The sequence below is a fragment of the Zosterops lateralis genome (assembly GCF_965231275.1).
Source record: "Zosterops lateralis genome assembly, chromosome: 27".
Lineage (NCBI taxonomy): Eukaryota > Metazoa > Chordata > Aves > Passeriformes > Zosteropidae > Zosterops > Zosterops lateralis.
Genome location: NC_139787.1, coordinates 5756673 through 5775810, shown reverse-complemented (window position 1 = coordinate 5775810; position 19138 = coordinate 5756673). Strand labels below are relative to the sequence as shown.

General features: G+C 63.0%; 3 protein-coding genes across 4 annotated transcripts; 1 reads left to right on the top strand and 2 right to left on the bottom strand.

Annotated features, from left to right (window-relative positions):
- Window positions 1–54: 54 nt before the first annotated feature.
- KRTCAP2 (keratinocyte associated protein 2) lies at window positions 55–1932 on the bottom strand. Its single transcript, XM_083879197.1, has 5 exons — window positions 1861–1932; window positions 1213–1367; window positions 882–945; window positions 568–634; window positions 55–259 (listed from the first exon to the last, which is right to left on the bottom strand). Exons 1-5 carry the CDS (start codon window positions 1862–1864, stop codon window positions 139–141), a joined length of 411 nt encoding a protein of 136 aa, XP_083735323.1. The 5' UTR covers window positions 1865–1932; the 3' UTR covers window positions 55–138.
- A 491-nt stretch (window positions 1933–2423) lies between these two features.
- TRIM46 (tripartite motif containing 46) lies at window positions 2424–10642 on the top strand. Of its 2 annotated transcripts, none has more exons than XM_083879189.1 (10): window positions 2424–2517; window positions 4227–4482; window positions 5005–5348; window positions 5869–6012; window positions 6133–6228; window positions 6352–6605; window positions 6698–6819; window positions 8626–8925; window positions 9010–9307; window positions 9443–10642. In XM_083879189.1, the coding sequence occupies exons 1-10, from the start codon at window positions 2455–2457 to the stop codon at window positions 9816–9818; spliced, it is 2253 nt and encodes a 750-aa protein (XP_083735315.1). In that variant the 5' UTR covers window positions 2424–2454; the 3' UTR covers window positions 9819–10642. The 2 variants fall into 2 exon arrangements, with proteins under 2 accessions (XP_083735315.1, XP_083735314.1); XM_083879188.1 differs by having other exon boundaries at window positions 4227–4551.
- Window positions 10643–12264: 1622 nt separating this feature from the next.
- On the bottom strand, window positions 12265–16568 carry MUC1 (mucin 1, cell surface associated). Its single transcript, XM_083879126.1, has 7 exons — window positions 16437–16568; window positions 15036–15646; window positions 14776–14849; window positions 14530–14672; window positions 14119–14237; window positions 13871–14017; window positions 12265–12920 (listed from the first exon to the last, which is right to left on the bottom strand). The coding sequence occupies exons 1-7, from the start codon at window positions 16477–16479 to the stop codon at window positions 12846–12848; spliced, it is 1212 nt and encodes a 403-aa protein (XP_083735252.1). The 5' UTR covers window positions 16480–16568; the 3' UTR covers window positions 12265–12845.
- Window positions 16569–19138: the final 2570 nt, after the last annotated feature.

The window sequence follows — 19138 nt, the reverse complement described above, 5'->3', positions numbered from 1 at the left end:
ACCAGCACACAGCAGGGCCAGGAACTGGGTTAGCTGGCAGAAGAGACAAGAAGCTATAAAGAAATGGCTTTATTGGGCAGGGGGGCGTCCTGGATCGGCCATAGGAAGGGGGCTGCCCCAGGAAGGGGCAGCAGGACATCAATTTCTCTTCCTGCCCTTGCCAACAGCCTTGGCAGGAGCAGTGACAGGTGCTGTGGACTGGTAGAGAGTGGAAGAGATCTTGTTGATGTAGTAGAGACCAACCATAGAGAAGATGAGGCTACAAGGGCAGAAGGAAAGAGGCTGCTCAGCTGCTGAGGGCAGGAACATGCCAGGCTCACCCCAACAGCTTCCCTGGGATCCCACTGCACTGCCCTTTCGTAAACCAACACTTTCCCCTAGATCCCACTCCCCTGCCCTCCTAAACACTCTCCCTTGGACCCCAATGTGCTGCTGTCCTCACCAGCCTCCTGAGGCTCCCTACCAGTCCTGGCACTGCCCAGCCTCCTGCTCCTCTCCCAGTGTCACCCGTGGTCCCTCGGCTTCCCCTTGGTCGCTCCCCACCCTCCAGGGCAGCTCTGGACGTACCAGGTGGTCACACAGACCCGGTGGATGAGGCCAGAGGCAAACAGGGCCAGCAAGAGGCAGGTGAGGACTGTGGAGAACCAGGAGACACACGATACTGCAGGGCTGCCCCCAGTGATGGGGTGAGAGGGGTGGAAGGGGCATGGCTGCAGCAGCATAATTTCCCCCAGGCCCGGGAAAAGCTCAAGGGAAGCTGCCACAGTTCCAAGGCAGGGCTGGGACTGTCCAGTGCTACTGCTGGAGCACCCCCAGCCCTTCCACAGGCCTTTGGACAGCAACGTGTTCCTACTCCCCTCCTGGGTTCTTGCAACACTTACTCTCAGGGAATATCTTGGCCTGGAAGCCCTTCCCAAAGATGAGGTTCTCCAGGTTGTTGAAGGCCTGGTTGTGGAGTTAAGGAACAGAACGGGATCCTGCTGTCCTTCTGAACCTGCTCCCCTCTCCCATCCTCTCTGCTCCAGCCCCATTCCTGGCCTCTGGACCTGCTGCTGTTCCCCGACTCCCATCCCGTGCTCCGCTCACAGCCCCTGGCCCTGCTCCCCACCACCCCTTTGGTGTGGTTCCCAGCCCCCTGATACGGTGTCCTGGCCCCACTCCCCACCAGCCCCTCTCCTGTCCCCAGGTCCCGCTCCCAGTCCCCACGGATGCAGTGAGGGAGCAAACGAAGAGCGCGGAGCCCAGCAGCCCGCCCTGGATCGTGAGCCACTCGGTGGAGGCGAGCTGCCGGCTGTACATCTGCATCCCGGCAAACAGCAGCAGCGACAGCAGCGACGACAGTGCCAGGGACGTGCCCGTGCCTACGGCTGCGTCCCGGGGCCGACTCAGCACCGGCCCCAGGACCAAGGCCAGACCCGGGCCTGAGCTCACACTGCACCCACAGGGCCGTGCCGAGCATCCCGCCCCCCTCGCCCCTCATCCCCGCCTTCCCCTGGCCCAGCTGCCGCCCCGCTCTCGTTGACGCCCGCCCCGTTATGGCCGTGCCCCCATTACCGCTGTGCCCCGTTACACCTCCATTCCCCCCGTGCCCCCGCTGCCCTTCCCTGCCCCGGTATCGCTCATTCCTCCCCTTTCCCGTTACCCCCGCTATTGCCCCTATCGCCGGTACTCCTCCCGCTTCGGTTACCCCCTTACCCCGTTAAGCCCCTTCCCCCATTACCCCCGTTACCACTCGTGCCGCCGGTATTCCACCCCTGTCCCCGTGCCCCCCTTTCCCCATTTCCCCTTTTTCCCATTTCCCCGTCACCTCCCACTTGCCCATTCACTCCCGGTTCCCCGTTACCCGCCGTGCCCCCTTACCCATGGTGCCTCCAGCCCGTCCCGGTCCGCTCCCGGTGCCGCCGTTCCGCGCACGCGCGCTATGGCCGCGCGCAGAGGGGACACGGCAGCAGCGCCGGGCCGCGCCACTGCGCTTGCGCGAGCGGCCCCGCCCCTCCCAGCGCGCGCTGCCGTGCGCGCGCACCCCGGCGGCCGGGAGTGGCACTGCAAGTCCGCGCCGTCCGGAGCGCCCTCTGGCGGCAGGGACGGGAACAGCGCGGGGACGGGACCCTCGCACCCAGCACCGGCGTCGGCATCGACCCCGGGACCACCGCCGGTACCGGTGTCATGCTCATCCTGCCCGCAGCCCACCCTTGGTGCCGCTCCCCGATCGTCGCCCGTCGGGATGTGCCCGGCGGTGCGGCGACAGCATTCCTGCGCCGATCCACCCCCACCGGTGCCGCCCCTCCGGTGCCTCCGCCTCCCTCCGGTGCCGGCGGGGCGGGCGCCGCCGAGCATGCGCGCCGCCGCCCCCCGCCCTCCCCCCGGCTCCGCCGCTCCCTGCAACACACCGGGGCGATCGCGGCCGCCGCTGCTGCCGCTGCCGTCGCAAGCACGGGCGCGGGGAGCGGAGCCATGGCCGAGGGCGAGGACCTGCAGACGTTCACCTCCATCATGGATGCGCTCGTCCGCATAAGCGTGAGCGGCCGCGGTGGCGGCGGGGGGGCGGACAGGGCTCCTCCGGGACCGGGTCGCCGTGGCAACGCGGCGGGGACTGGGGGGGAGGGCGATGCCCTTGAGGGGTGGGCGGACCCCGCACCCCGACTCACCGCAGCGACCCTCGCGGAGGGCCGTCGTCGGGACCCCCCCACACCAAGCCACGGTCGAGCCAGGAGCACCGGGTGCGGAGGGGGCGGCCCCATGCCGGTCCCGATCTTGGTGCCCAGCCCGATCCTGGCGCTGGTCCCAGTGCCGAGGCCAATCCGGGCTCTGCTGTGGGTTCAGCCCCGGTCCCCATCCCAGCCCCCATCTCCATCCTGGCCCCCATCTCCCCCTCCATCCCAGTTCCAATCCCAGCACCCATCCCAGTCCCCATCTCCATTCCAGCCCTGGGTCCCATCCTGGCATTATTCCCAGTGCTGGTCCTCATCCCCATCACAGCCCTGGGCTCCATCCTGGTGCTGATCCCGGTAGTTACCCCCATCCCCATTCCACTCCCAGTCCTGATACTGGTCTGATCCTGGCCCTGCTCTGGGCCCAGCTGCAGTACCATCCCCATACCAGGCCTGAGTGCCATCCAGGATCTGCTCCCAGTGCTGGTCCTGATTCTGACCGTGCTGCTGGACCAAGGCCTGATCCTGGCTCTGATGCTGGCCCTGATCCTCATCATTCCCCCAGCCCTGGTCCTGATACTGCTCCTGGCTCTGGTGCTGTTCCCAGGCCTGATCCTGACCCTGCTGTGATCCCAGCCTCAGTCCCCAGCCCCATCCCAGTGCTAGTCCCAGTGCTGATCCTGATTCTGAATGTGCTGCTGGTCCCAGGCCTGATCCTGGCTCTGATGCTGGTCCTGGTGCCAGTACTGGCCCCAGTCCTGGTCCTGGTGTGGCCCCAGTTGTCATCCCCACTCCAGCCCTGGGCTTCCTCCTGGTGCTCACCTTGGTGCCATTCCTCAGACTGCCCCCAGGCCTGATCCTGGCCATGATGCTGGTCCCAATCCTTGCCCCTATCCCAGTGCTGGTCCTGACACTGGCCCTGGTCCTGGCTGTGGTCCTGACACTGGCCCTGGTCCTGGCTGTGGTTCCAGTGCTGACCCTGATCGTGGCCCTGCTGCTGATCCCATCTCCATTCCTCATCCCAGTGGCAGCCCTGATCCTCATCCTGATGCTGGTCCTGGTGTTTGTCCTCATCCCATCCCTGGTGCTGGTCCCAGGCCTCATCATTGCCCTGCTGTTGGTCCCAGTCTTTGTCTCCATCCCAGCCTCGGTCCCAGTACTCGTCCTGATCCTGGTCCCGATGCTGATCCTGACCCTGGTGCTGATTCCAGGCCCCAGTTTTGGTCCCAGCTGTGATCCTGGTGCTGATCCCAGCCCTGATACTGATCCCAGGCTTGATGCTGATCCTGGCCCAAGTGCTGATCCTGGCCCTGGCCTTAGTACTGGTCCAAGGCCCTGATCCCAGCCCTAGTGATGATCCTAGTGATCAGCCCTAGTGATCAGCCCTGATGCTGATCCTGACCTCACTGCTGATCCTGGCTCTGGTGCTGATCGCAGCCCTGATGCTGATCCTGTCCCTGGTGCTGGTCCTGGCCCAGATCCTGGCCCTGATGCTGATCCTGGCCTTGGTGCTGGTCCCATCTGGTCTCAGCCCTGTTGTGCTGCCAGCGGGTGACGCTCCCGCTCTCTCCGCAGACCAGCATGAAGAACATGGAGCGAGAGCTGGTGTGCCCAGTGTGCAAGGAGATGTACAAGCAGCCGCTGGCTCTGCCCTGTACCCACAATGTGTGCCACGTGTGTGCCAGTGAGGTGCTGCTGCAGCACGGCCACCTGTACTGCGACCCCACCTCCGAGCCCACCTCGCCTGCAGCCACCCCGTCCACCCGCAGCCCCCGCCTGGGCCGCCGAGCTGTCCCCAAACCCGACCGGCTCGACCGCCTCCTTAAGTCAGGTGGGGCTGGAGGGGCTGGCAGAAGGGACAGGGGCAACAAAGGGACAGGGATGGCTGAAGACAACAGGAGTGGCTGAGGAGATGGGTACAGGGATGTCTGGAGGGTTTGGGGGCAGCCGGAAGGGACAGAGATGGCTGCAGGAGAGGGGGATGGCTGGAGGGGACAGGGATGGATGGATGGATGGATGGACGGATGGATGGAGGGGATGGAAATGGTTGGAGGAGATGGGGACAGCAGAGGGGATGGGGATGGCTGGAGAGAACAGGGATGGCAGGAGTGGATGAGGACAAAGATGGCTGGAGGGAACAAGGATGGATAGAGGGGAGGGGGATGGCTGGAGAGGATGGCAGAGAGAATAGGAACAACAGAGGGGATGAGAATGGCTGGAGGGGTTAGGAGCATACACAATTGGAAGGGATGAAGAAAGGGATGGGGACAGCACCCTGGGCTCCCCCACAGGACGGCTGAGGGGCTCTGGGGCTTCATGCCCTGCTGACCCCCTCCCTGCCTCCCTCCCACAGGCTTCGGCACCTACCCGGGGCGCAAGCGGGGTGCTGTGCACCCCCAGACTGTCAGCTTCCCGTGCCCTGCCTGCCAGCGGGACGTGGACCTGGGTGAGAGGGGCCTGGGCAGCCTCTTCCGCAACCTGACGCTGGAGCGTGTGGTGGAGCGGTACCGGCAGACCATCAACATCAGCGCGGCCATCATGTGCCAGTTCTGCAAGCCCCCACAGCTGGAGGCCACCAAGGGCTGCACAGAGTGCAAGTCCAGCTTCTGCAATGAGTGCTTCAAGCTTTACCACCCCTGGGGCACCCAGAAAGCCCAGCATGAGCCCACACCCCCCACCCTCACCTTCCGCCCCAAGGTACGGCCTCCTCGTGGGTCCTCTTGCTGTGAGGGGGGATTAAGGCTGAGAGAATTGGGATTGTTCAGCCTGGAGAAGAGAAGCTTTGGGGTTACCAAACTGGTCTTCTAGTGTCTGAAAGGAACTTTGAGAAGGATGGGGCAAGACTATTTACAAGGGCCTGGAATGGCAGGACACAGGGCAATGGGTTCAGATTTAAAGAGAGTAAATTTAGATAAGATATTAGGAAAAAATTCTTTTAGCGAGGGTGGTGTGGTACTGGAACAAGTTGCCCATGAAAGTTGTGAATGGCACATCCTAGGAAATGTCCAAGGCCAAGGTGGGGCTCTGAGCAAGGGGATCTAGTTGAGGATGTCCCTGTTCATATCAGGTGGGTTGGAACAAGATGATCTTCAAGGTCCCCTTCCAACTGCAAGCGTTCTGTGATTCTAAGATCTGGGGTGCAGGGGTGGAGAGCAGGGACTCTGCAGGGGTGGAGGGGGGTGCAGAGCTCTGCTGAGCCCCCACTGTGCCCGCACAGGGGCTGATGTGCCCGGAGCACAAGGAGGAGGTGACTCACTACTGCAAGACCTGCCAGCGGCTGGTGTGCCAGCTCTGCCGTGTGCGCCGCACCCACACCAGCCACAAGATCACGCCGGTGCTCAGCGCCTACCAGGCCCTCAGAGTAAGGGCTGCTGGGGCCAGGCTGAGGCTCTGTGGGAAACTGGGGGCACCACAGAGCCCCAGTGCAGATGAGGGGTGTGGGGCGGGGACTGCCAGCACCAATGTCATCACCTTCCTGCAGGAGAAGCTGACAAAGAGCCTTGCCTACATCCTGAGCAGCCAGGACACGGTGCAGACCCAGATTGCTGAGCTGGAGGAGACAGTGAAGCACACGGAGGTAAGGGCAGAGGGTGTCTGTCTGTCCCTGAGCTGTCCCTAGGCAGGAGTGGCACAGCCAGCCCAGTGCCCTCTGGTCCCAGGACATGCCACATGCTGAGCCTGCCACGTCTGTGCCTGGCAGGTGAATGGCTCACAGGCCAAGGAAGAGGTGTCACAGTTGATTCAGGGGCTCTGTGCCATGCTGGAGGAGAAGCGGGCCACACTGCTGCAGGCCATTGAGGAGTGCCAGCAGGAGCGGCTGGCCAGCCTGCATGGCCAGATCCGGGAGCACCAAGCCATGCTGGAGAACTCAGGCATGGTGGGCTATGCCCAGGAGGTGCTGAAGGAGACTGACCACCCCTGCTTTGTCCAGGCTGCCAAGCAGCTGCACAACAGGTACTAGGCTGAAGGCACGGGGCTGCTGGGGGTGTTGGGGCCCTCTGGTGCCTGAGGTGGTACCCTGACATCTCCGTTCTCCTGTGCTGCAGGATCCTCAGGGCCACCGATTCGCTGCAGAGCTTCCGTCCTGCAGCCAACGCCTCCTTCAGCCACTTCCAGCTGGATGTCAGCAGGGAGCTGAAGCTGCTCACTGACCTGGCCTTCATCCGAGGTAAAGGCAGCGGGACCCGGGCACCGGCTGTGCCCTGTGCCAAGGCACAGCCCCCATGGGCAGAGCGGGTTCCTGCCCACCTCGGAGCTGCAGCTCAGCCATGGCTGCCCAGGGCCGCGCTCAGGCAGGCGCTCGTGGATCTGCCCATGCCCCCTCCCCGTCAGGGACAGCCCCTGCCCCAGCAGCCCCCAGAGATATCCCTGCCCTGCCCTGTGCCAGGGCGTCTGGGCCAGGGGCAGGCAGGCAGGGCCATGGTGCCAGGTGAGGGCAGCAGGAGTGCCGGAGGGTGAGTATGGAGCTGCCCCGCTGCCGGGCAGGCGCTTCCCGCAGGGCAGGAGCCGCGTGGCCCTGCCGGACCCGCTGGCGACACGTTTCAGACCTGCTTCTACCTCTCTTTGTTTATAGGCTGCGGCCGCTGCCGAGGCGTCACCGAAGTAACTGAGGCAAGTCACACCCCTGCCCTAGAGCCACCCCACTCTCTCTTCCCATCCCTCCATCCTGGTCCCACCCCGGCCCCACTCCACTGCCATCCTCCATTCCCATCCTGCCCGCTGGCGTTGGCAGCCGGTGGCTCTGCCTCCTCCATCTGCTGCCGCTCCTCCTGCCCTCCCACCCCCTCTCGCCACATTTTGTCTCCATCCTCGCCCCATTTTCGTTCCACTCCTTGCCCCATTTCCATCCCCTCTTGCCCTGTTTCCATTCTCTTCCTTGGCCCATTTCTGTCCCCTCTCACTGTGTTTCCATCCCCTTCCTCACTCCATTTCTGTTCCACTCTCACCCCACTTCTGCCCCATTCTTCACCCAATTTTCTGTCCCCTCCTCATCCCATTTCCACTCTCCCTTGCCTCATTTCAACCCTATCCTTGCCCTATTTCCACTTTCTTCTCATCCTGTTTTCATTCTCCTACTTTTCATTTCCATCCCAGTCTCAGCCCATTTCCATCCCATTTCTCACTCCATTTTCTTTCTCTCCTTGCCCCATTTCCATCCCTGTCCTTTTATTCTCCCTCTTGTCATATTTCCATCCCCTTCCTTGCCCGATATCTGTCCCCCTTCACCCCATTTATGTTCACATTCTTCCCCCATTTATGTTCTTGTCTGCACCCCATTTCTGTCCCACTCTCACCCCATTTCCATCCTCTGTCTCACTCCATTTCCACCCCTCTCCTCATCCCATTTCTTTCCCCCCTTGCTCCATTCCCATCTGCCTCACCCCATTTCTGTCCCTTTCTGCATCCCATTCCCACCTTGTCCTTGCCCCATTCTTGCCCCATTTCCATTCTCCTTCTCTCTGTATTTCCATCCTACTCTCACCCATTTCTATCCTCTTCCTCTCCCTATTTCCATCCCTCTCCTTGCCCCATTTCTACCTCCCTCCTCATCCTGTTTCCCTTCTCTTCCTTGCCCCATTCCATCCTTTCCTCACCCCTCTTCCACCTGCCATCCCTTCATTTCTCCTTCCCACCCTGCCTCTGTTCCTGCCAGTACCTTCTACTAGCCTCCATCCCCATCTCCTCCTCCTCCTCTTCACTGCCTCCATTCTCTCTCTCTCTCTCCTCCCTCCTGACTTGCACTCGGCCTGTCTGGTCCCTGGAGCCCCACAGCAGCAGCTCCTCTGTCTCCCTGACTCTCGCTCTCCTCCGGTGCCGACACACGGTCTCCGCAGTCAGACCCCTCTAGACTCTGCTGGTTGTGCGTCCGTCCATCCGTCCGGAATCCCAGAATGCCCCCTCCCTGCGTCCGGCCGCCTCCCCGCCTGCAGGGTGGGGGATGCTGCCTGATGCCCGCCGCTGCCTCTCCCTGCAGCGCCCGAGGCCCCCGTCATCGACACGCAGCGCACCTACACCTACGACCAGATCTTCCTGTGCTGGCGGCTGCCGCAGCACTCACCGCCTGCCTGGCACTACACAGTGGAGTTCCGCAAGACGGATGCCAAGGCCAAGGGGCTGAAGCTGTGGCAGCGTCGGGAGGAGGTGCGGGGCACCTGTGCCCTCGTCGAGTACCTGGACACCGACAGCGTCTACGTGCTCCGGGTGAAGGGCTACAACAAGGCGGGCTTCGGGGACTACAGTGAGGACATCTACCTGCACACGCCGCCCGCCCCAGGTGAGAGGGGAGGGGTGCTTGGATCAACCGACGGTGCCCTGCTGTGCTGTCCTGCTCACCTTCCTCCTCCTCTCCTCCCCACAGTCCTCAACTTCTTCCTGGACAACCGCTGGGGCTTCAACCGGGACCGGCTGGCCATCAGCAAGGACCAGCGCGCTGTGCGCAGTGTTCCTGGCATCCCCATGCTCTTCGCGGCCGAGCGCCTGATGACCAGCTGCCACCTGTCCATCGACCTGGTCATCGGCGATGTGGCCATCACCCAGGGCAAGAGCTACTGGGCCTGCTGCGTGGACCCCAGTTCCTACCTGGTGAAGGTGGGCGTGGGGCTGGAGAGCAAACTGCAGGAGTGGTTCCAGGTGCCACAGGATGTCGTGAGCCCCAGGTGAGCAGGGTGGTTCGGAGGGTCCAGGGGGTTCTCTGCCTGTTCCCACCTTCACAGCAAGCATTGGGGTGTGGGGGGACCTCCAGCCTGTCCCGTGGGTGTTGGCACCAGGACTCACCTGTCCCCCCTCCACAGGTATGACCCCGACAGTGGCCACGACAGTGGGGCAGAGGACACCACGGTGGATGCACCTCCTCCCTACGCCTTCCTCACCATTGGTATGGGCAAGATCCTGCTGTCGCACGGCTCAGCCCTCACATCCCGTGACCCCAACGGCTGCACCGTGCCCTTGCCCCCACGCATTGGCATCTGCCTGGACTATGAGCAGGGCAAGGTGAGCTTCTATGATGCCGTCTCCTTCCGTGAGCTCTGGGAGTGTGGCGTGGACTGCTCAGGGCCCGTCTGCCCCGCCTTCTGCTTCATCGGAGGGGGGGCCCTGCACCTCCAGGAGCTGGTGGCCAACAAGCAGGAGCGGAAAGTGACTATTGGGAACCTCGCCAAGCTGGACTGAGCCATGCCCGCGGTCCCCACGTGCCGCCAGCTCTGCCCCCCGAACACCCTGCGAGTGCCAGGGCCTGAGGGGACACAAGTGGCCAGGGAGCAGAGCATAGCAGAGGCAGACCCGGCCCTGCCACCACTGGGGACAGGCCAGGTGTTTGTTTTGTGGGATGGGGGGGATGGGGACAGCTTTGCCGTCCCCTCCTCACCCTGTCCACCTGCCTTTAGCTCCAGCTCAGCCCGAGGCTGCTCTGGGCTGGGGCTGTGGGCAGGGCTGGCAGAGGGTCAGCCGTAGAGATGGGTCAGGGAGGGGGACGGGGCTGCACAGGGAGGGGGGTGGAAAGTGACAGTGGGATGACAGTGGAGGGGAGAGGCTGGGTGCTGGTTGGGATGGGGGAGTCAGCTGGGGAGGGGGAGAGGGCGGGGGGAGGCTGGGCTGGAACAAGGTGTGAAGATGTTTTGTAAAATGGCTCATTTTCAACGTGGATCATCTGGCTGCAGCCAGGCACAGCCCCTGGACACAGCCAGCGTGTGGTCCCTCCCATGGGCTGCTGGGCACCTCAGTGCCGCCTGCTCTGCCCTGTCCTTGGGCAGCAACGTGTCTGACCAGCCCTGCACATGCTCTGAGGGCCACACTTGGCTCTGTTACACCACTTGGTGCCCAACTGCACATGGCCAGGGTGGGCTGGGCCTGCTGGGTCTGGATCTGACCTGCTGGAGAGCCCTGGCATCACGGGGGCTGTGCCAGCAGTCCCACACCAGGATCTCACTGAGCTGCTGTCATTTCTTCTGGGTTCTGTTACAACAAACACTGTATTTTCATGTTTTCCTACAATAAACTGCAATGCCAGACTCCTCCAGAGCCTCCCTGCCACATGGGGGGCCATGGGGCTGGGCTGTCCATGGGCCCAGACTATGCATGGGGTAAGGGTGGCAAGGGACCAAGGAGCCTTGGCTCTGGGTTGGCAGTTTAGGGACTGTGGGGTGGAGGGGCTGTGGGGTAACAGGACTGTGGTGTTGGGCTGGCCATGGGGCCATGAGACCAGACTGTCCAGAGGCATGTCCAGAGGCGTGCCTGGGACCAGGGGCCATGGGGCCAGGCTGTCCTTTGTGCTGTGGCCAGCAGATGCCAACCCTGCCCAGCCTGGGCAGTGCTGACGTGTCAGGTCCTACCCCTGCTCTGCCCAGCCACGTGGTCACTGCCACCCTGTCACATGGTGTCAGGGGGCTCCTGAACCAGCCACCTCCCCACTGGGCCTAGAACAAACTCCTGCAGCATTTCTGGGGCGTCCCAAGGGTGGCCAGTCCAGCCGGGGAGGCTGAGGCATCTTCTCAGGGTGGGTATTGGAGCTGGACTCCCCACCCAGATACTCTGCATGGCAGGTGGAGGGGCCACAGGCAGGGCAGAGCCCTGTCTGGGCAGGTGCCTGTCCCTGGAGATCCTGGCCCCTAAGCTGAAAGGGGAGGGAGCCACATGGCTGAGCTCTCTGTGAACAGGCAACTCTTTGTAGGGCCCAGCCCTGCAAATCAGGCTCCTGTTCTGATTCCTGGGGCCCTGTCCAGGGCTGGGGGCGGGGGGGGGGCTGAGTGGGGAAACGGCAGTCCCAGGCACACCCCATCCCTGTGGGGCTATGCCCTAGGCACTTGACCCCATGCCCAGCTGGCAGAACAGACCTGGGGGCAGGGGGTGCTACACTGCCAGAGCACCCAATCAGTACACCTCCCACCCCTCACAGTCTCAGGGCACCAGGGCATCTCTGTGCTCCAGAGACTCCCAGCCCCTTCCCTGCACCCCAGCACAGCTCTGATAGCTCCCAGCACATGCCAGTGTTCCCGGGCACCTGGCACAGCCATGGGCCCCACCCAGAGCCCACATAGTGTGGCCAAGGGATCCATCAGCTGCCCGCTGCTGGGCTGGTCCTGGGGCTGTTCCCGGCCAAGCACTGGCTTCATGCCTGCGACCACACGGACTTTCTTTGGGGAAGGTTTGGTTCCTTGTTTTTCTGCCTTTTCACTGGTTGCCAAAACACTCCCAGTGCCCAGGAACAGGCCCAGCTCAAACTAGGGCTGCCAGGGGGCCACCACTGAACTCCAGGGATGGCTGTTCCCAGGGTTTGTGCCCTGGCACATGACTCTCTTGTGCTGCCACACAGCCTCTCCTTCCAGCACCTCCCAGAGCCTTTTTGGGGGTCACTCAGCGTTTGGAAGACCCCAGACAGGCAGGGGAGGGGAGCAGGACATGCCACGTGCATGCAGTGACACATGTGCAGCTGCAGGGCCCTGGCACCGTCACATTCCGCCTGTGCAGCTGCAGGGAAACTGGACGCGTCAAACGAGACACATTCGATCGTGAACAGAGACCAAGAGGGTTTCTGTTCAGAGAGCAGGAGGGTGAGAGGGATAGAGTCTGGCAGAATATGTCACATCCAGAGGCATGCAGGGACACGGTGACACCCCCAGCACCAACCCCAAGATTGCCTGGGACGGGAAACGAGAGCCACCACCCAAGCCAACACCTGTATGGGTGACAGCCACATCGGGGGAGTCACCGTCCCAGAGAAACCCCCCTGCCACACCACGGCGCAGCCCTGGGGACACATGGCTGCCCCCAATCCTTTTATTTAAACTGTGATAAATATACCCCCGGCCGAGGACCTGCCACCCTGCCGAGCTGAGCCCAGCACCAACACCCCGCAAATAGAGATATAAAATAACACCACAAAAAGAGCCATTGGATCCCCGGGGTGAGCGCAGGGGGAGCACGAGCTCAGTCCTCCACCCCCGGCATAGAATTGCAAAGCCAAGCGAGTGCGGGGACCGTGGGATGTGCGGGACCCTCCCTCCCGCCCTCCATCTTTGTTCATCCAGTTCTGTCATGTGCATGAATCCAGCTGCTTCAGAACCATCCGGCTCCCGCTGCCCACGGCGAGGGGCCGAGCAGCACCGGGGGATGTTCCCGGGGCCGGTGCTGCTCCCCCGGGAGTGGGGGGCTGCGGCCGCCCCCTCCCCTCGGCAGCTGCCCTCCTTCCCAGCACGCCCTTCAGAGGTTGTCTGAGCCGGCGGCAGGGTTGGTGTAGGTGAAGGTGCCGGCCCTCTTGGTGCTGCTGCCGGCCACCTTGCGGGGAGGAAAAGTGAGGAGGTATCAGGACTGGGCTGAGCCTCCACTCCGGGGCAGCAGAGGAAGGTCTGCACCCTCTCCACGGCCACTATGAGCAACCAAAAATTGCATCTTCCCATCGTGGCGGGCTGCTGCCCCCAGCCATGGGCACTGTGAGCACCTTGGGCCCCCCAGGGACACGCCAAGCCCCACCCCCCCACCCCGTGCGCAGCAGGAGCCGCGGTGGCCGCGGCCGTGTTCCTTCACGATAAGCCGGCCTGGTGAGTGCGAAGGTAAATATTTACCCAGGCCCCTGGTATTTGCACAGGGTGAGCTGCTCGCACGGAGCCAGAGCAGCTGGACACAGCCCCCGCCCACAGCCCCGCGTGGGGGGAGCACAGGGCACGGGGCGATGGGGCGGCCCCCTGTGCCCCAGACCGTCTTGGCCCTTTGCACCTCCAGGCAGCTCCCGGCGTCACATCTGGAGCTCCAGTTTCGGAGCTGCTGGTGCGGGTTGAGGGTGCTGGTTACGGGAATCATCTCCTCAACCCCCCATCAGTTCTCCAGTGCCCCAACCTTGCTTCCCACACATGGCAGAGGATGCCGTGACAGCAGGAGACCTGAGAGTCTGGCTGGGACAGAGCAGAGCAGGAGAAGGGGCGGGGTGGGCAGGCAGCGAGGCCCCTGACGCCGCTGGGGCTGGGCACAGGGAACGGCTGCCCAAGGTCGCGGGGATCTCCCCGGAGCCAGGCCGGGTCTGCCCGCGCCGGCCGCGCACACGCTCCGAACGCTGCTCCAGCCAGGCGTGAATGTTACCGTCACCTCCTGGCGAGGCCGGCATGGGACGAGCTCCCTGGACACCTGTCCCTGCCATCTCCGTTAGCCGCTCACCCAGAACCCAGGGGATGCACCTCTGCTCTCTGCCCTCACAGCAGCCGGGACCCCAGGTATGGGGCTCTCGCTCTCACCTGGCTGTAGGGGTTGGGTTTGCTGTTGGGGGACACATAGCGCCCATGGCTCTGGTACTGGAGGTATTCAGCCATGGGATGGTAGGAATCTTTCTGGCTGAGCAGGTCCAGCTTCCCTCGGCTTTTCCGGCGGCAGGTGCAGGTGGACTTGGGGAGAGAGAAGGGGTCAGGGCTTGGTCAGTATGGGGACAGGGACAGGGACCAACAGCAGAATGCAGGTAAGTACTGGGGTGGGGATGGGGCCTCACCATTAGGAGGAGACAGGTGAAGATGCTGAACAGCAGCAGGATGCTGACCAGGACCAACAGAGCAATGGCCCAGTCCGGGACCATGGGCACTGGAGCTGGGGACATCACCGCTGTGGAGCCTGAAAGGAACAGAGCTGTGTCTGCACCACAGGCAGAACTGGGACAGAACCCTGAGAGATCCTTGTGACAGGACACCAGGGGCTGAGCCCTCCTGCGTGGGATCCACTTGCTCTTCCCAGTGCTGCCTGACACTGGGAATGTGCACTGGCTCCACTCACTGCAAGCCCAAAGCCCATCACAGCACCAAGTAGGCCCCCTGCCTCAATCAGGACAGACCAATGCTTATGGAGCCCCTCAAGATTCCTCCAGGATCCATCCCTCCTCCCTCCCCAGCCTGGATTCTCCTCTCACTCTGGATGCTGTCCAGCTGCAGGCCCATGATGAAGCCATTGTGGTCGAGGCTCTTCCTCAGGCGCTGCTCAACAGCATTGGGAGCGATGGCATTGCTTCCATTCCCAAAGACGAGGGTGGACCGGACCTCTACTGAGCCTTGGCTGCAGGGGAGAAGGCATCAGCACCTGGATTGCCCCCTGAGGGGCTACATACCAGGGAGATACATTGCAATAACCCAGCCCCACTGGTGCTGCTGCTGCTCACCTGTACTGCAGCTCACTGCACCCGGTGTAGGTCTGCGTGCCCATGCAGCCCAGGCAGCCAAAGACGCGTTCAAACTGGAAGGAAGCATTGAGGTCATGGCCACCTCCCCACAGACACTCCCCCTTTCCTGTCTCCACACAGAACTGCAGCTGAAGCCACTGACAGAACGGATGCTTGGGGCACTTCCATGGAAAGCCCCAAGGTGAAGTGGCTCCTTCCCAGCACAGCCCAGGGCCTCTGCTGGTGGGGCTGGGACTCACCATGGTCAGAACAGTGCTGCTCAGGCTCCTGTACTCCTCTGATGCTGGGTCACGCAGGCTCTCATTGAAGCTCCGGTTGATAATGCGGAAGGACAGTGGGACATGAACGAGCAGCTGGACAGCAGCGGGCAGCTGGGCTGTGGTTTTGCTGGGGTTGGGACCACCCCGGGTGGGGGTCTGCCTGGGAGCCGTGCTGCCCTCAGACGTTATCTGGGTGGGAAAGACCTGAGCACTGGTGCTCCCATTGCCTCTGGTGCTGCCATCCACAGTGGGACTGGCAGAGCTGCCATTGATGCTGAAGTGGGGAACCCAGCTGCTGCTGTTTGAGGTGGTATTGACATGGGGGATGGCTGGGATGCTGTGGACAGGAGCCACAGTGCTGTTGGATGTGGCATTGCCCATGGAGTGGTTGCCAAATTTGAAGTTCGTGGTGTTTGTGCCAGAGAACACAGTGGCATAGGGGAAGCCAGTTTGGGACCTGCTGCCCCCTGTGCTTTTGGAGAATATATTTGGCAACAAGGTGGAGGTGGTGGTCGTTTCTGTGGTCATTTCCACAGTCGTTTCAGTAGTTTCCATCTCCATGGTTGTCTCTGTAGTCATGGCACACGTACCTGGAGGAAACCCCTGGAGTCAATGGCTGCAGCCCAGTTAGGGAAGGTTTTACCCAAAACAGCTCATCAGCTGGACACTGTGGGAAGCACCACAGCCCCCAGGAGCCAACAGCCAATGGTTCTGTCTGCCCACGAGGTTAACAAGACCTTCAGCAACACCCCACAAATGGGACTGGTGCTGAGCCCTTGTGGCACCACCAAGGGTCCAGGTGGAGCTGGCTGGGCACTGACTTCATGCCCAGCCCTGCAAACACCTCCATCCTGAGGTGTCCCTGACATGCTGGTGGCTCAGGCATACCACCCAATAAAGCCTCTGTTGCTGTGGATGACAGGTTGGGGTGCTCCCACGCCCTCTGGAGCTGCCTGGCCTGGCTGGAGTCCAGTACAGGCAGCTCCCGGGCAGGTTCCCAGCGGGTGCTGCAGGAGCCAGCAGCACTGGAGGAGAGCCCGGGGTCCGGGTGCTCACCAGGACACACCTGCATTCCAACCTATAAGCCCCGGGCACAGCCTGCTCCGGCTGGTCGCGGCACAGCCCAGCCCTTGGCCGAGCCCTTTGGACACGGCAGAGGGGCCGCAGTCTGAACCCCTAGGGACCAGCTTTCCTGGGCACAACCAGCCTCGCGTCGCTGGACAATGTCCCTGCTGCCAGGATGCCGCTGGCTCCGGTATCCCCCGGTCCCCACTCTGAAAGGCATCCCACTCTGCTCCCCCTGCCTCAGTACCTCCCCGCCTGCCCGGGTCCCAGCTCGGGTCCCTCTGGCCCCGGGTGCCGCTGACCCCAGCCCCTCACCTGTGCCCAGCACCAGCAGCAACAGAAAAACAGTGAGCGCCATGGGCTTGTCCGGGGGGTCCCGGCGCCTCGCGGGGCTCGGCGGCGGCTGCTCTCCCGTTAGCTGGTGGCACACGCCTCAGTCCAGGGATCCGGAACTGGCAGCTCGACAGCGGCCAGAGCTTTATAGAGCACCTGGAGCAGGTGGAGAGGCCCCACCCCGCCGCCGGCTCCAGGGAGGGGGGTCGTTCTGCCCCACTTGGCACAGGGGTGCCACCGCACTGATGGGGCCCCCGCAGCATCAGGTCCCCAGGTAGGGTCCCTCGCGCCTCCCTGGCTTGGGGAGGCACCGCTGGCAGCGTCTCTGTGCCGTGGGCGGACCCAGCCTCGGGTGGGGGCACAGGACGGGATAGCAGCCGAGCATCCTGGGGCAGGGGTGGGAGTAGCATCTGCCTGGCTTCCCTGGGCTGAGCCACGGGCCCCAGGACCTGTTGGGGAGCACGTGGCAGGGCACATAGGGGACACGGAGTACCCCAGCCCCTCGTGCAGGGGGGGCCTCATCCTTTGGCTCAGCTCAGGGTTAATCATTACCGGCTGGTCATCGCCTCGCCCTACACTCAAATAAACACCGGTGACACCCCCCCCCCCCCCCCCCCCCCGAAATGCTTACGCAGGTACAGTCCAGGGCCCCACGACATCCCAATACCTCCCAGTAACCTGCCTCCAGGTCCCAGGGCCTCCCCAGCAGGCACAAACCCCCATCCCCATTCAGGACACGGGTGATGCTGGGTGCCGCGCTGGGTGCCAATGCTCCACCCCAGAGGTAATGGGCACCACCCGTGCCTGGGTGCAGCTGACGTGCTCCTGGCATGGATGGGCATCAAAAGCTATTCTGGCAATAGTAGCTCTGCAGAGCCCCTGCCCTCCTTGATCTCTGGGAGAGCCCCAATCTCTCAGGAGGGTGCTGACTCCCATGAGGGTCCCAGTTCCCGGGGAGGCCCTGGTCAGGGCCCCTACACCTGGCTCCTGGCCAGTCTCATGTGAAGCCAAAGTGCCACCCCAGTCACAACAAAGGGTTCTGAGGTAGTGCTGAGAAGGGGAGCAGAAAGGGGGGACCCTCTGTGCTGCAGCGACATAAGGGCAAGGGATGGATGGCCTGGGTTTCCGTGCAGGTGGAATGGGACCCAGCAGCATTCTGTTCCCCCCACAGTGGCCACAGCCTTGGCAAGCCAGGCCACGTGCAGGCAGGTGCAGGCAAGTGCAGGCAGGATACAGCAGCAGCTCTGGGCAAATATGTCCTTCCCAAAAGGCCTCACCACGGGAATGGCTCTCCGTGTGCAGTGACGCTGACCCCTGCTGCCCTCTGCTCCAGCCCTAATCCCCCACTCCGCTCAGCTCTGGGGGCTTCTCCCTGAGCCTCCCATTCCCCCCAAAGCAAGGGGTTGAGGGATACAGTTTTCCTCCTACAGACACCCACAGAGGACACACTGTGTGGGGGGCTGAGGGGCAGGAGGGAGTCCCAGCAACTGCTCTCACCCACCAGCCCTGGGAGCAGGGGCCATTAGCCTGCCCTGTCCATGTCCAGTGGGTTCCATGCACCCACCACCACCATGTCGGGTAGGTCCTATGTCCCCATCACTGCTGTGCCTGATGAGTCTCATGTATCCACCCTGTCTGCCCAGTGAGTCCCATGCGTCCACACAGTCCATGTCTGGTGGATCCTGTGTGTCCACCCTGTCCATGTCTGGTGGGTCCCATGTGCCCACCACCATCATACCCCACGGGTCCATGTGTTCACCCTGTCTATGTCTCTTGGGTTCTATCTGCCCAACCCCACCCTGCCAAATGGATTCCATGTGCCCAACCTCACTGTGTCCAGTGAGTCCCATGAACCCATACCCACCATGTCTAGTGGGTCCTATGTGTCCACCCTGTCTGTGCCTGGGGTATCCTGTGTGTACATCCCCGCTGTGCCCAGTGAGTTCCATGCGTCCACCCTGTCTGTGTCTGGTGAGTCCTGTGTGTTCACCCAGCCCATGTCTTGTGGATCTCATGCGTTCCCGCCTGTCCATGCCCGGTGGGTCCCCTGTGTCCCGCCTGTCCGTGCCCGGTGGGTCCCGACTCGCCCCGTTCCCGTTCCCGTTCCCGCCCGGCGCGTGCCCGGCTCGGGCCAGTGGCCCTGACCCTGCGGCTCCCCCTGGCGGGCGCGGCCCCGCACGACGCTCGCGCCGCGCACCGGCACCGCCGGACGGGACCGGGACCAGAACCGGGACCAGAACCGCGACTGGAGCGACACCGGAATGAGAGAGGAACTGGAGTGAGATCGGAGCGGGAGGGGGAAGGGGACCTCTACTGGAGTGAGACCGGGAGTGTGGCAGGGAATAGGACTGGAATGAGAGAGGAACCGCTGCTGGAAAGAGACCGGGAGCGGAATCGGGAGTCGACTGCAGTAATGCGGAGGGGGAGTGAGACCGATACTGGAGCGAAACCGGAGCGGGAGAGGGACTAGGACAGGGAGCAGGAGATGGAGTAGAAGCGGAGCGGGACCGCAGCGGGAATGGAATCGGGAACGGTACTGCACCGGTATCGGAGAGTGAGCAGAAGGACCGGAACAGGAACGGGAGCCGCGGTCACCCCTCGCATCTCGGGGGCGCAGGACGAGGCGTTCAGTACCAAGCGGTGATTTCACCTGTTTCGGTACTGCCGGGGAGAGCCAGCTGCGC

Coding starts and splice junctions, on each gene's coding strand:
- TRIM46 (XM_083879188.1), top strand. CDS start 2,455: ATGGCCGAGGGCGAGGACCTGCAGACGTTCACCTCCATCATGGATGCG. Junction 6,229..6,351: donor AGACAGTGAAGCACACGGAG/GTAAGGGCAGAG, acceptor TGTGCCTGGCAG/GTGAATGGCTCACAGGCCAA. Junction 6,820..8,625: donor TGACCTGGCCTTCATCCGAG/GTAAAGGCAGCG, acceptor CTCTCCCTGCAG/CGCCCGAGGCCCCCGTCATC.
- KRTCAP2 (XM_083879197.1), bottom strand. Junction 946..1,212: donor TCTTCGTTTGCTCCCTCACT/GCATCCGTGGGG, acceptor CTCCACAACCAG/GCCTTCAACAACCTGGAGAA. Junction 260..567: donor CGGGTCTGTGTGACCACCTG/GTACGTCCAGAG, acceptor CTGCCCTTGTAG/CCTCATCTTCTCTATGGTTG.
- MUC1 (XM_083879126.1), bottom strand. CDS start 16,479: ATGGCGCTCACTGTTTTTCTGTTGCTGCTGGTGCTGGGCACAG. Junction 14,673..14,775: donor TGCAGTGAGCTGCAGTACAG/GTGAGCAGCAGC, acceptor TCTCCCCTGCAG/CCAAGGCTCAGTAGAGGTCC. Junction 14,238..14,529: donor GCAGCTGGACAGCATCCAGA/GTGAGAGGAGAA, acceptor TGTTCCTTTCAG/GCTCCACAGCGGTGATGTCC.